The 15,568-nt window shown below is 32.0% G+C and overlaps 1 protein-coding gene and 1 non-coding gene across 3 annotated transcripts; one reads left to right on the plus strand and one right to left on the minus strand.

Annotated features, from left to right (window-relative positions):
- The first annotated feature begins 245 nt into the window (after positions 1-245).
- On the plus strand, positions 246-347 carry LOC121215137 (small nucleolar RNA R71). The gene has a single exon (XR_005910866.1). It is a non-coding gene; the product is annotated as a small nucleolar RNA R71 (small nucleolar RNA).
- A 4,614-nt stretch (positions 348-4,961) lies between these two features.
- LOC107909971 (MACPF domain-containing protein At1g14780) lies at positions 4,962-10,457 on the minus strand. 2 transcript variants are annotated; one of them, XM_016837689.2, is made up of 8 exons: positions 10,061-10,457; positions 9,743-9,984; positions 6,734-6,929; positions 6,531-6,605; positions 6,208-6,391; positions 5,933-6,102; positions 5,730-5,794; positions 4,962-5,640 (listed from the first exon to the last, which is right to left on the minus strand). In XM_016837689.2, the coding sequence occupies exons 1-8, from the start codon at positions 10,295-10,297 to the stop codon at positions 5,016-5,018; spliced, it is 1,794 nt and encodes a 597-aa protein (XP_016693178.2). In that variant the 5' UTR covers positions 10,298-10,457; the 3' UTR covers positions 4,962-5,015. The 2 variants fall into 2 exon arrangements, with proteins under 2 accessions (XP_016693178.2, XP_016693179.2); XM_016837690.2 differs by having other exon boundaries at positions 6,734-6,926; positions 10,061-10,456.
- Positions 10,458-15,568: the final 5,111 nt, after the last annotated feature.

Raw genomic sequence — 15,568 nt, forward strand, 5'->3', positions numbered from 1 at the left:
TATGCCACATAGGTATTTCATTCCAAAGATAGCCACAAAGGTGCTCCTTTTAGAGTCTCACCACGAACGCGTCTTTTGATATAGATTTCCATAAAGGCTTCCTTTTAATAGAGATCACCACAAAAGCTTCCATTCAGAAATAGCCACAAAGGCATCCTTATACGAAAATTGCCACCAAGGCACTTCTTCTAAGTTACACCACACAGGTGTCTCCTTATAGATTACCAAGCTTCATATAGTTTTTCATGCATTGGACATTTCTAAAGTAATTCTTTAAATCATTCTCAAGCTTCATATAGTGTTTCATCCCCTGATTGCTGAAAAGATGTGATGTCATTTCTAAGCTTGACATTCATATTTGGTGGATTATACCGTAGCAAAAACCTCTGGCAAAGATCATTTCATGATGCAACTATTCCCGATGACAAATCATTCAGTCAAGCTCTTGCACAATCTCTTAAAAAATATGGAAACAGTTTAAGCCGTAAAGCGTATTCAGGAACACTTTATTGTCTAAATGAGTCACAAACCTCTAGAAAAAGTCTTAAATGCAGTCTTGAATCTTCAGTAAGTAATCCACTAAATTGTCCTACTATTTGCAACATTTGAAACATTATCGGTTTCAGCTCTAATTGTTGAGCTTGTATGTGCAATCTGACTATCCTTGGATTCAGGTCATCCAAATTAGGCACAACATGCTCTCAAATTGGTCTATTTCGGTCATCTATCAACTAACAAATAGGAGGATTAACATACTAACCATTTGGATTAATATTAAGACCAGGACCATTTGGATTATCATTGAGACCGGGATCATTCCCGTTTCTAGCCATTTTTTCTATTTTTTTCACCTTCTTCACAAAGTTCTCTCGATATCTGGGTCAAAAGGATACTCTTTGTTAGCAGGAATGCCTCTTCTCATACACTGTTGGCAAACCTGTAGAAATTAAATTAAACTAATGGAATTAAGTAAAATAACCAAACCAAATTATACCAATTTACCGATCCTCGGTAACAGCACCAAAAACTTGTCGCGTATGAAATAATATACGATTTATGCAAGTATACACGTCGAATAAAGTAATAAATTGATGAGTGAGTATCATTCCCATGAGGATCAAATTGAGGCACAAAAGTGGTCAAGTTATTATAATATAGTGTTATTAATGCTATGGCAAAAATAATAATAAGAATCTAGTGTTAATTTAAAGGAATAGTAATATGTGCAGTATATGTAACTGATAAATAATTGGAAATGCTATGACAATGCAAGAGTAAAAATGCAATGGTAATTATGAGAATAATTATGCGAATAACAAATAAATGAACAAATAAACAACTAAGAATGCTATGGAAAAAATTCTATGGCAAGGGATAAGGGATATACGATGTTGATATGGAAAGTTGGGATTACTAAGAATCTACCCAATCTATCAATAATGCCTCGGCAAAATCGTAATCAATCTACTACTCAGAAGAGTTCTAAAGTGGTCTACTTCTTTCGAGAGCAGAAACCTCAAGTTACTTTGCCCGTGTCTATAGGTCTTTAATACGGTACCCTACATTGTTTCCTTCGTATAAATGCTGCTCTATGTCTAGAGTTTACTAGAAGTATCTGTCGAGTACTTGCTCATATCATTCAATTTCGGTCCAACTAATCCAACCTTTCCAGAATTAAATTAGGTTAAGGGCATGCTGCAGAGTCGTCTATGTCTAGGGGTTGCACAATCATCTATGTCTACGGACTGCACGCATATAATTTAAAAATAAAAACAATTGAATGAAATAGTAAATTAATTCATCTCTATGCTTCAACCATTAAAAAAATAAATGTTTCATCAAGTAACCCCAACCCTATGAGATTTAGCTCATGGGTTGGAAAATAGAATTCAAAACCAAAATATCATTCAACATCATTTTCATCAAATCAATTCACGAATAAATAGTTAAGAAATAATAGAAGAACGTCAGGAAGATAGCTTCCGTGTGTCCAGTTCACACTCTAGCGGCACAGTGTCCTGTGGTGGTTGAGAAGGACCGTCTTCGTCTTCCTCTTTCCTTCTCTACTCAATCACTACTTTTTAGTTTCACCTATGGATCTCTTCCATTTTGTTTGTCGTTTAGGGTTTCCTCCTTTTGCTTTTTATAGATATTTCCCTAGGGTAAATCCAACAACTCATGTTTATCTTCTCCTCTTTTTAAATTCTTTTTTTTCTAGGATAAAAATCAACATCCCAGGATTATCTTCTCCTATTTTTTAAGCAGTTTTTTCTAGTACAAGTACAGTTTGGCTAAATTTAGTATGCGTTGAGTGTTGAATCAGTCTTCTTGAAATTGCCACAACATTCGTGTTGACAAAATGTCCAACCTTTTACCCCAACAAACCTTTACTCATTTATTTCTTGTTCCTCAACCTGCACTTGCCAAACCACCAAACAAAGCCTTACCAAAAGTAATTAAAAGTACCTAACATTTAAACACAGTCCAAGCTCTTAGTGAAATGATGAAAATATGGATGAAATGTCCTAAAATGCAACAAATGTACCTAAGTACAAGTAATTAGTGTTTTTGATGATAGAGATTTGCCTAAACTCACCGTTTTGAGGTTTGCCCTTCATCACTAGTACTCACCCAACCGTTCTTTCCATATTCCATATGATGACATGGCCCAGTCATGGTCTCACACTATATGGTCTTCAGAGTGTCATGGACTTTTCTTTTCAAAGATTCGTGTTTCTAGTCTCGACGGACCCTTTAGACGACTTCGGAGACAAACATAGACACTTCATGCAAACTCATACTTGACAGATTTATTCCTTTCAGACTTCTTCATGAAAAATGCATTCGTGCTTCCAGACATGTAATACATCCCCTTAAACTTCATACATAGATCCTTTACATAGTGACTTACTCATGACAGACACAACCATGCTTTCAGACATATTTTAATGCATACACTTCTTTTCTTATCAGATGCATAGTATCGTGCTTTACTAGTTTCAATTTCATGCTATAGTCACTAAGCACAGAAATATCTAGAGTACAAACATAAATGTAAGAGTTAGTCTAGAGACTCACGTGTCAACCTCAATAGCAGCTTAGGCTCTAAGTTTGCACATCCACATGTGGACTCTTGAAGGTCATACTACATCTTTCTATTTACACTTAAGCAAGCTCACTTTCGTAGGAGAAAATCATGTGAGTCTAGAACACTTACCACGGGTGAACAAACAACCCTATACTTGAACTCCGATCTTTAGTCTTACCATAGCAGGTAAATCCCCTGATCAACAACTATATTGAAGTAGCAATCGTGCTCTTTTTAAATAGAGGGGAGAGGATAACTTTCCTTCCTTTAGAAGCTTTCTTCGTGAGACTTGACACGTGTCACTCAACTTTCAAACTTTCCCTTATTGATGGCTTACAGTTATAAGGAAACGTGTATAAGAAACCAAAATCTTTTCATATTTTTGATTTGATCGATCGTTCATTTCTAACTATCTTGTTAGTGTATAACCTACACATTGACTAAACTAACTAGGTGCGACGTAACATTGGCGACAGCCTTTACCACTCATGAACCCTTAACATCTTTTTCCAATTCCTCCTTCTACATGTACACATACTTTACAGAAGACATTTCTTGCTTTAAACTTCCATTATTGCCTATGCGCCCTACTAACACGCCAAAACATTAATTGGGGGAGTAGGATCGCGCCAACCAAATTTCCTTTGACCTATACGCCCAAACTCAAGATTTCACCAAGTCTATGTGTTACACCTTAAATACTTCTATAAGCGTACACTCTGTGTGCTAAACATTAGTTCATTAAAAATCTATTAATTGGCAGACTACACTATTATAATATACTAAACAGATAACTTCACAATTATACGTTTTTTTTAATCCACCAGATTTGGGGTGTGACATAGTAAGAACCCAAAATAGGAGCAAGAACCTAAAAAATTACAATAATTTAAAATTATTTGAAAATAAAAAATTTACAACCTAAAAAGAAAACAAGAACTCAAAAAAAATTTAAAAGAATTTGGAAACCCTAAAAATCTTATGGATCTAATGAACAATAAGGGCACTAATTCTCTGTTGTTGCCTTGGTAGCGCCGTTGCTACTGCTTCCTTTGGCTCCTCAACTCGTTTTCAACCTCACCCGAAGCCTCCTTAGGCTTTCGTCAGTAGGTTTAGGATTTTCAAAAGCTCAAGGATTAAGCTTTGATTTTTTTCGGCTTTTAAGATATTTTCTTAGAAATATAAGGCAAGATTTTGAGAAGACGAGAAAGAGAGAAGTGTTTTGATGGTCGGATCAGTCAGAGAAAGCCATGGATGGCGGTGACTCATGATGGCAGAAACTAGGGCTATAGGAAGAGGAATGAGAAGAAAAAAAAGATAAGATAGAAATGAGAAGATACAAAATAAAAAAAAGGGATAAAAGTCAAAAAGAAAAATGAAAGTTTAAAAAAAAAATTAGATTATGACATCATTTATGTCACGTGTCATAATCTTTTTATGCCATGTGTCATAATCTTATTTTGCCACTAGTCCTAAACTTAACGGCATTAGACTCGGGTACCGATTTAGTTGACAAAAAAAAAATTAAGTATCAATCTAAGACAAAAAAAAAACTATAAATACCAATCTAGGAGAAGTGGACAAATTCGAATACTAATTTTATATTTAATCCTATTTTATATCATATAAATTTTGATATCCCATATATATAAGAATAGGGAAGTATAAATTAGATATTGTAAAACACTGTCATAAACAATTAATTAATTCAATTAAGTATTTGTACATCAAAATCGAAGTATGCTTACTAAGTGCTTTAAACACGGCCACATTTACAACTTTCCATACATTTTCATGTGAAACACCCCCCCCCCTTCCCTCCTCCCCAGGCTTCCCCAAAGATAAAATCAGAAGGGAAAGAAATCAAAATCGAAAAAATAAATTTCTCTACGAGATTTAAATTAATCCCCAAAGGATAATATGTTAGCTAACATATATTTAACAAAGAAAACTTTACAAGCAAACTTATCTTCCCTTTCTCCGCTTGTAACCTGGCACCCGTAACCAGCCAATATCCTGGACTATCTTGAGGCCCTTTACATAATTGCGACGTTTCTACGAACTTCAATAGCTTTGGTGTTTGAACCGGCACCGGTGGCCCTGTTGGGTACACTGCGGAATCCACCACAACCGCCACCTCCTCCTTTTCTTTCAAAGCGTTGCCCGTTAGGGATTGGCTTATCGCTGAAAGTAAACCCGACCTTTGTGAAAACCCTGAGTCGGCTTGCGCCCAACTTGACTGCACTATGAAAAAACCAGACACCTTGGTAAACAACAGTCTGAGATGGATAACACTCTTGGAGTCGTGTTTCTTTACGTTCAACTGTGCGCCGGTGACGATGAAAACGGCGTCTTTTCCGGCGGCGGTGGTCCATTCCGGGTTGTATTTGACTGGGGCAGTGCATACATGGGAAAACTTTTTGCGATGAATGGCTTCGAAGAACAGAACAGGATCGTCTCTATCTTCCGATGCTTGCCAGTATTGCATGTCGTCCATCTTGTTTTCGAATGCTTTTGGTAGGTTACATAGATATTGGAGGTGAATTGCTAGCCTGAGAAACCAAAAGAAAAAAAAAATCAATTTTATAGTTGAAAAAAAAGGTTATTTAGTCACTGTAAATTCATAGTTATTCAGAGATACCTATCGCATTTGAAGCTCTCAAGATACAAACGCATTCCAGTGATTGGCCTCATCCCTACTATGACCTGATGATAGAGACCAATTCAGTTTATGGAATCAGATAGATTACTGATTTTCAATTCCATCGATTCGGTACTTCAGTCTAGTTCAGTTTTGTATTCCGTATATGAACGTATGCAGAGGTTTTAATATATATAATGTACCTGAGAAGTGTTTACATAAAGCTTAGGACCCATTAAGTTGAAATGAAGGGCTGGTGATGAAGAAGCTCTTTTGGGGGAAGGACCCAATGGAAGGTCATTGTGAATGGGAGCCCAAATCTTGTGTGATTGGAAGTCAAGAAAGTACTGTAGATCAGCTATGGGAGGCTTGTCTGCAATTACATTATAAAAAATTGAAAATGTCATTCCGGTTTCTTTTTTCTTTTCTTAAACTACGAGTGTTTGAGGTATATTTGGATATGAGAATGGAAACTTACAACGAAGGTATAAGTTGATGGCATGGGATAAGAAACCTTTGCCAGGGACAGCTTTAAGCAGAGAAGTGATGGGAATGAAGTTAAAGTGAATGGCATCAGGCCTTCCAGCAACTGTGGGAAGCCACTCACAATGGCTATTAGCTTCTGGGTCACCTCCCCTTTTGGAACATATAACAGAGATTCCCTGCAAAATCTCTTCCCTTAGATTAGTCTTTTCCAGCATTATAACCAAAGTTAACAATATTAATATCAATTCTCCTTAATGTAATTAAATTACCATACATATAAAAGGAAAATTGAAATTAATGTATGGTTAAACCTACATTTTTGGTACTGATGGAGGGGTAGCTACTGAATGCAAGAGGTAGTTGGCCAAAGATATTGAAAGCTTGTGGTACCTGTACGGCATAAATATATTAAATTCGGAGAGAAATTAATATTGTTCAAGTATTCAAAACATAAACACAATAAAATTATATGATATAAATAATTTGTGGGGAGAAAAAACGCAACAAGGATGAGGCACCTTTAGCCTTTGGTTCTTGGTATTGGGGGTAAAAGAGCAAGTGCCTGTAAATAATTGGTCACCAAGGTCATCCAGATGTTTCTTGAGCTGTGAAGGTTGCAAATTTGACGATTTGTCTTGCCTGACCAGGACTACATCTTGGCCACCAATGCTTAATCCCACTATCACGTGCGTCCCGTATTTCTCTATGAATCTGCTAATTATCCCCCCCCCCCAAAAAAAAAAATATGACATCAAGCAAAGCAGTTCACATTCTTCTACCGAACTATTTAATGTATAAATTCAATGTATTTTAATCACAAGAACCAAATTGGGAAAAGGAAAATTTGCTTTCATCCCACTGTAATCAGATAATGACATGGTATGCATCAATAGGCTTAGATTTTAATTTGATTCCTAACATTTGTAAGTTGAATAAAAAAAAGGATATTTTTGAAATTTCTTCTTTATTAATAAGATTTTCATAATTACGTTTCAAAGCAAAACAAAATTAGAATTTTTAAAAATTAACATTTTTTTCATTAAAATTTAAAAGTAGGATTATCCAAAACTTGAATCTACGACTTGATGTAAATAAAACTTTAAGCAACATACCAATAACTAGTTGAATCAACATTAACATATTCATAAGACAATAAATCCCAAAATATATATGCTCTCGAGAAAATTTTAACATATGATTATGGAGGAATAGCAAACCTAGCATAGTGTCTGAGTTTATTGTATTTATGTGGATTCTTGAGCATGATTCTTTAATGGAGTTGGATGGACATGAAACTACAACATAAATCTTATATATTTAAAATTTATATCATTTTTACTTGATTTTTATATTTTAATATAAATGTGAAAAAAGTACAAATCAACTGAGTGACTGACAAATGGTTACATTTATTATATTTTATTTTTTTGAAGAGTACGTAGTAGAGGGGTGTTGAATTTATGAAAAAGATATTAATTTGACATCCAATGATAAATGTACATTGATCTTCTTCTTCTTTTTTGTTTTTTGGGCGAACACATCCATCATTTAAACGACAAACTTTGACAATTTCATAATTGCATTTTATTAATTATTTAATTAAAAACCGTTGACATCATGGCCAATTGATAACCTAACATCTATTTCTAAGGATTACTTGCAATTGTCGACATAATTTTTACCTAACATTTTTATCTACTTTCTTTTTCTTTCCTAATATTATTAAATTTTTACTTTCACTTCCCATTAACATGATTTATGAATGACAAGATCTTCACAAAGACCCATGATTACTTAGTTATAGAAGCCAACTTTTTTCTTGACATTTTTGTATGAGCAGAAAAGAAATTAACTACTTTCTTTTTCAATGACTAATTTATTTTTACAATGGTTTTTGGGTTGAAAATATTAAAGGTGTAGAATTTTTCTTTTTTTTTTATATTACCTGCTTTTATATATAATTCTCTAAAACTTTTAAATTTAAAGTAAAACGCGTTTAAACATATTTAAATTAATATTATTATTATTGTAAGAATAATTATATTAATTAAATTAAATCTCAAAACTTAAATAAATAAGAAAATGCAAACCAAAATAAATTAATAAAAGAGAAACATGTGTATCACGTAAATGACAAATCTATCATGCCACTTTTCATTATAAACTTGTGTAATACTATAATATATAAAATTTTAATTATAAAATATAAAATTACCAATTCTGTAATTTATTTTAAAGAACGATAAAGAATTGGAAATTTAAAAGAAAATTCAAAATCAGTCCAACTTCCAGCAATTTCAAAAGTTTAGTTTGAAATTCTTTATTCATTAAATGAAATAAAAATGAACTAATTAAACCAAAATTAAATCAGAGACAACATGTTTCTTTTTTCTTATAAAGGTAGAGATTATTCCAAAATCAAATCCATAATAAATATTAATTAAAAATTTAAACACAATCCGTCTATCATTTTACTCAAGATTCAGTTAGTTGCTCATAAAAAGTTGAAAATCATCCAATTAACTTTGTCATTACAATGTTACTCTGCAATTTACTATTAAATGGTTATAAGTTTCATAAAGTCAAAACTTCTCACTTTAACTTTAAAGACCAAATCAATAAATGTGGGTGGACCTGGAAATTGAATATAGAAGTCCGCTTAAGAAATATTTTAAAAATGAAACGACATTTTCTCTTTAAAGAAAAAAATATCATTTGCAATACTAAATCTCATGAATTCTATCTAGAACTGTTTAAACACTCTTAACTAATTCACATGCTTTTTTTTTCTTTTTTCTTTTTTTGTCCTTTTGCACACTCTTAAAACTTTATTATTATCTCATTACACTATGTAAGTCCTTAATTTTCATTTATATAAAAAAAAAATCGTTCACTCTCTAAAAATTTCCATTCTCTTGAAAATCCATATCTTTAAAAATACTACATCTCCTTTTCTAAGAATTTTCATTATCTTAAAAAATATAATTTTCTTCAAAACATTAATTATATATCATGATATTTTGTTGACCCGACATAATCGGGTAGATTAAAAACCAATATTTTTAGTTTCATTTTCAATAACTTAGAAAAAAAATATAAATCTCAAAACTACACATAACTTAGATTCAATGTGCAATTGAATACATGAATTTTGATTTAGTGCAATCATACACATAAAATTTTGATTTTAGTTCAAATGAATACATGAAAATTTTATTTTGATTCAATTATATATACAGATTTAAAGAAATAAATGTATCACTTTCTTTTCATATTAGATAAATATAATCATTTGTGTATGCAATATGTAAATGTAAAATGGTGTTATATTAATAATTATTTTAGTAATTTGTGAAAATTGAATCAAATCAAAATTTCATATATGTGTAATATTGCATGTTTGACTGAAATTCATGTATAATTTTGAGATTTATCCCAAAAGAAACCAAGAAGTATTATGCATAATTAAAAAAACATTATTAATACCAGAAATCAAGGAGAAAAAAGAGCAGTAACTAGATAGTTACCTTGCCAGTGCAGGAGGATCCCAAGCAGAAGGAACGTCATTAAGAACTTGATCAGAAAGCAAGAGAGGAGATCGATCGATATGGAGATTGAACAATACTATGAAATATCCATCAAGTCCTAAACATTTGGTTTTGGCAGCATCTTTCGCCCACAACCCGCTTTGGAATCCAAACATTGAATTGAATTCCCCGGATGGGATTTTTCCCCCTAGACTGCATTTCTGGTTGAAAAACTCCGCCATCTACATCCACAATCATCATAATATTATATATGTAAATCTAAATAATAAAAGAAAACAACCAAAGAAACTTACATACCTGATTGAAATCAAGCATATCAGACTGATAACGAGTGCGATCGCCTTTGTCGCATTTGATATCAACGGAAACATCTTTGAAAGCTCCAAAACCAGGTATGGAGATCTCTTTTTTCTCGGTTTCATTGAGTAGAATCAACCTTTCTCTCCCTTTGCAGTACTTGAGTCGAAAATCCGATGTTAAATCGAAGCCTCTTCCCAGGCTGCTAATAGCCTTCTCCACTATTCCATTATTCATCTCCTTAATTATTTCCTTTTGAGGCTAGAAATGAATAATATTGAAGGCCGTAGAAATATTCCTGGCTCTTATTTAGAGAATGTTGAGTTGAGACTGGGCATAATATATTTCGGGTGAGAACGCTCTAAAATGCTCTAAACTGAAATCAAATAAACTCTACGAAGTTTCCTTTTCATTCCATTTCTTGGTTTTTAGTTCCAACTTTGACTCGAATTTTTTTCTTTTCCCGTTTTATTATGCCCCAATCCCTGTACTTTTTGTACTTTTGAAATTTAGTCTTATTTTTGGCATAATAACAATATTAGCCCTTAACATTTACACCTTTTATCTATTTGGCCCTTTATTCTCTTTTTAGCTAAATTTTGAACCTCAACCTTTTCAAAATAGTTGAACTTTATCATCACCCTTTCAGAAACAATCAACTTTTCAAAAACAATTGAATTGTTGCTTTTCTAACGGACATATTAATGAAAACGTTAAATTTGTAAGTATGGCAATCTACATATATTTCATGCTATTTTTCAAAAAAATATATATAATTTTTAAAATTTTTATTTTATTTTTTGAATACTTTTATAAATTTTAAATTATTTGTTGGTGTGGCATATAATATAAATAGTATCATGTCAACATGAAGTATGTGTGGATCACCATGTAGGTTGCCATGCTAACATCGTTAAAAAACTGATGTTTTAGTCAACATTTTCGTTTTAAAAAAAGTAATTTGAATCTTTTTGAAAGGTTAATGGCTAAATTTAGTTTTAAAAAAAAAGAGAATAAGGGTCAAATTGATCAAAGATATATATGTTGAGGGCTAAATTTATCATTATGCCTTTTTAAAGTTATAACTAAATAACTATATTAATAGTTGCCAATGAGGTTAACGTGGAGGCCTTAAGTCTTTGAGTATCCAAGTTCAAGTTGCAATTGCTATGTCTGGGTATTTGTCCCATCGCGTGCTTATGTCATATATGGATTTTACTCGATTCTTGGTTCATTGTGCTTTGTACTAGTTTGATTCTATATTATAGACAGTCAAATATATATCTATTCTAATATTTGTATTATACTTGTGAATGTATTGTATTTGTAACAGTGAAACTTTTAAAAAGTTATATCAATAGTTCTAAAAAGAATCAATAATTATAAGCTTTGAACCAAATAACTTCACTAACTAGCCCACACATAGTTTTCGTAGGTGGGACTCAAACTTAACCCTCATGATCCAAGGCCTCAGGCTTTACAAAAAATGTCAGTGCCTCGTAGGTTAGTCTCTCTACTTTTTGTACCAAAAAATTAATCTCTCTACTTGCTTGATTTAAAAATCAATGTTCAATTGGTTGATTGAATCTTAACCTGATTGGCATGAGCATTGTTGTCAATGCAAGAGGACATGAGTTTAAGTGCACTAAAACGTATTATCCTCCTATTTGTGGGTTGGGGAGAAGTTACGGGTAGTTTTAAGCATTATATATATATAAAAAGAGAGAGGATATGATAAGACTTATAATGAGATTGTTAAAAAAAATCAATGTTCAATTGTTAATACCGTTAAAGAACTTTTGTTAAATTTTAATATATGACATTTTAATATTCAAATATCTAATTTAAAATTAAATTAATAACATATATTCAAAATTAAGAGAAGTGAATTTACAATGTTGTTTATTAAATCAGACAAGTTGAGGGACTAATTTCTTATAATTAAAAGCAAAAGGACTGAATTACAAAAATCCAAAGAGTACAGGGATTGGGGACAGAGTTAGACTTTTTCATATAAAAAGGATTTCTAATATATATACTATAGCGTTGCTTGTATATATATCCTTTCACACGAGCTAAGCCTGATTGACGCTTACTGTGTCATAAAATATTAACCCAATGGAGAGGGCGATGCTAAAGATTCAACTTCAACTATTATGAAGAAAACCATAGACTCCAACATGTTGCGTACACACAACCGATTTTTCTTTTTCCATGTTTAATCTATATACTTCCCGCCCATACTTTTTACCCTTTTTATGAGTTAAGTCATATTCGAATAAGTTGACTGACATTTATGAAATTATATTTTTATATGAGCTGACACTATATTTCTATTTTTTTAAAATGTATTTTATTTTACAATTGTAAGGAAAGATGTATTTCTTATATGGAAAAAAGATCGCATTCTAAGGGAAGTGAGAGGAGAGTATTTTTTCTTTTCTTTTTGGAAAATAAGAGTGTTCTAGAAAAGGTAATCTATACAAATAGTCACTTTTGTTTGCCTCATATTATATTTTAGTCATTTATGTTTAAAATGTTACGCTCTAGTCACTTATGTTATCGTTTTGTTACGAAGTGGTCACTCTATTGTTGAACTCCGTTTCCTCTCTAACAACAATCCTACATGGTAGTCTAAATGGATTTTAAATACCAACTTGGATGTCCAGTTGTTGAAATAAAAATAGGTTTTTAATTAAATAAATTTAATTTGGACTGCCACGTAATACATCCAAGTTGGCATTTAAAACTCATTTGGATTTCCACGTAGGGAGGCAACGAAGTTAACGGTAGAGTGACCACTTCGTAACAAAACGATAACGTAAGTGACTAAAATGACTAAAATGCAATCTGAAACAAACAAAAGTGACTATTTTTGTAGTTTACCCTTTTTAGAATCTCTTAGAATAAATTATTATCTTATTTTTTAAATATCAAATTTGTGCTATATATGAAAAGAATGAAAAATAAACTCTCTGGATAAATATGCTTAAAGCTAACTGATGTTCAAAGGCCTTTAGTTAACGTACTTAACTTATGTTAAAATAATAATAATAATAAATTATCAACTTTTTTGTTTAAAAAATGATTGTTCGTCTGTAGCACCCTCAAATAATAATAAAAATAAATTAAAAGACATTCCGAAAATTGTAAAGTAGTTATAAATGTTGTGATAATTTGTGGGGTTATATTATAAATTAATCATGATGAACCAAGATATGAATGGTTCTTCCCATTATTTTTATTTGCCTGATAAGGTCAAATGACGATGAAAAATGTGCCTATCCAACCAAGACAAATAATTGGAGAGATCAATCATTATTGCAAGGAACTTCAAAGGCTGCTTCCAAATTTTAATACGTATTTAATCATCAATCCTTTCCCATGCCAACATATCCAACATAGTATTCACATAAGAAGCTCGCATTGTAAAATCAAGTTTTTAAAATTTATCTTTGAAATTATTGAAACATTAGCTCGCGTAGAACCACACATAAAACATATTTTTAAAAATATAATCACATATTTTGAAGATAGAGTTTATAGAAAAGTTTACTCCTAGAATTTAGTTTTTTTTTTAAAATCCTTAAGTTCTTAAAAACACAATAGTTCGTATATAAATGGTGATCCCAGAACACTCACTGATTAGCTGAGAATTTAAACAGGTTTTTCTTTTCTTTGTTCTTGCGGTAGATGGTCCAGCTGGTTCGCAATATACATAAACATGCACAAATTACTTAACAAATCACACAATATTCAACATACGAGTGAACCTAGTTTCCTGGACAATTAACCCTAACATAACAGAGGCTTACCTTGATTTCTAAGAATTTTGGTTCAGAACAAAGGCTTGATAAAAAAAATAACCGATGAGAGAACTCTCTATGAGAACGGCTTAATTTATAGACACTAAATGTTTTAGTACTCTTAGTATACCCTATTTGTCTTAGGAAAAGGTTACATGCTTGGATAGTGTCCTAACTGGAAAACAAGTCAACTTCCTAATTTAAGTGTAACTCAACTTATACTAGTGAACCCCAATTCACTAAGTCAACTAGCAAACCCTAGCTCACCAAATCAAATGGTGAACACACCTTACCACGTCTTTAGGCATACACTGCTCGCCGATCTTGCTGGCAAACTCTACTGAAAGTCTTCTAGCGGACACCAATTCGTTGCACCACTGGCGAGCCCCCTGTTTGCAAAGTCCAAGCTTCCAGACTCTATCTCAGGATGTTACAATGGAAATAACCTGAGTATTCATTTAAATTTTTCAAATTATTATTTAATTAATTGAAATTCAAAAATAGAATTAAATTAATTGGTCATTTTGAATTTGTTCAATGTAGAAATTAAAGATATTTTCTCATAGATTCTTTTACAGTAAAGTTGTCATGATTTTAACGAAATTAGAATTAGGTTGAGAAAATTATTTAGTTTGAAAATTTAATTCATTTAAATTAATTTAATAAATAATATTTATTTGAGAAATAGAAAAATATATATTGGGTTGGATTAAATTATAAAGCGTAGAGTTAAAAGTATAGGAAGCACATATAATTGCATCCAATAAATGAGAGGCTTAAATCCTCATCATAATACATATAAGGGGAAACACAGCTTATTAGTCGCCCATTTCTCCTAGTTCAACTAGGGGATTTGGTTTTTTATTTATTAAATAAGTATTATTTGTATTCTACTAATTCAACTACGGTGTCACTGCCTCTCCATATAAATAGATGGCACCGTAGGGCTAAAATATACAAGTTACACACAAGTTTAAGATATTGTTATTCTACCCGGAAATAGTGAGAATTTATTTCTAAGTATAAATTATATTTTTCGGAAATAACAATTCTAACGATTTCTATAAGAGAGAGATTTACTTTCCTACTGAAAGTCAAGAAAATTATTTATGGTGTTGTGTTTGATTCAAAATTGTTTGAGGCCACACTCGAAGCAGTCCGTGGGATGAGAATAGCAGAGAAGGTCGTTCGGTTAAAAGTTAGGAACGTCTAGATTCGTCTTGCTCAAAGCACAAATATTATTTTGGGAAAAAAATAATTGCTATAAATATCACAAACCGGCTTGATTTTTCAATTTTTTATTTTTATGTTGTGCAAGAAAACTATTTTCGAACTAGATTGTTTCCAAAATAAGTCCCTAACAAAAACTTAAGTAGGCATTTGTTTTTGCAACAACATGAGTGGTTATGTTCAGATCGCTCTCAATGGGGCCTTTTCTTTCCTTTGCAAGTTCCTTCCTTTTTCCCATTTAACTCATGTTAAAGGAAATCAAACAAAGGATTAGGAATATGTTCATTATGTGTGCTAGTATTTTTTAGACTTCCTTGCTTCTTGCATTGGTATTATGAGACTTCACCCACTGTGGATATGGTTGATTGCCATTATATTTGCCTTTGTATGCCTTTCATTGTGTTTCGCTCCTAGTTGGAAGTTGGTTGTTCGACAAACTATTGCAACTGTCCTTTTCTGACAATTGTTTCAA

The sequence above is a fragment of the Gossypium hirsutum genome, chromosome D02, assembly GCF_007990345.1.
Source record: "Gossypium hirsutum isolate 1008001.06 chromosome D02, Gossypium_hirsutum_v2.1, whole genome shotgun sequence".
NCBI classification, from domain to species: Eukaryota; Viridiplantae; Streptophyta; class Magnoliopsida; order Malvales; family Malvaceae; genus Gossypium; species Gossypium hirsutum.

Bases quoted from the DNA above. Each gene is read 5' to 3' on its own strand.
- LOC107909971 (XM_016837689.2), bottom strand. From the start codon at position 10,297: ATGAATAATGGAATAGTGGAGAAGGCTATTAGCAGCCTGGGAAGAGGC. The intron at 6,930-9,742 runs GTAACTATCTAG...GGGGATAATTAG, and splicing joins GATCCTCCTGCACTGGCAAG to CAGATTCATAGAGAAATACG. The intron at 5,641-5,729 runs GTATCTCTGAAT...TTGGTTTCTCAG, and splicing joins GAGAGCTTCAAATGCGATAG to GCTAGCAATTCACCTCCAAT.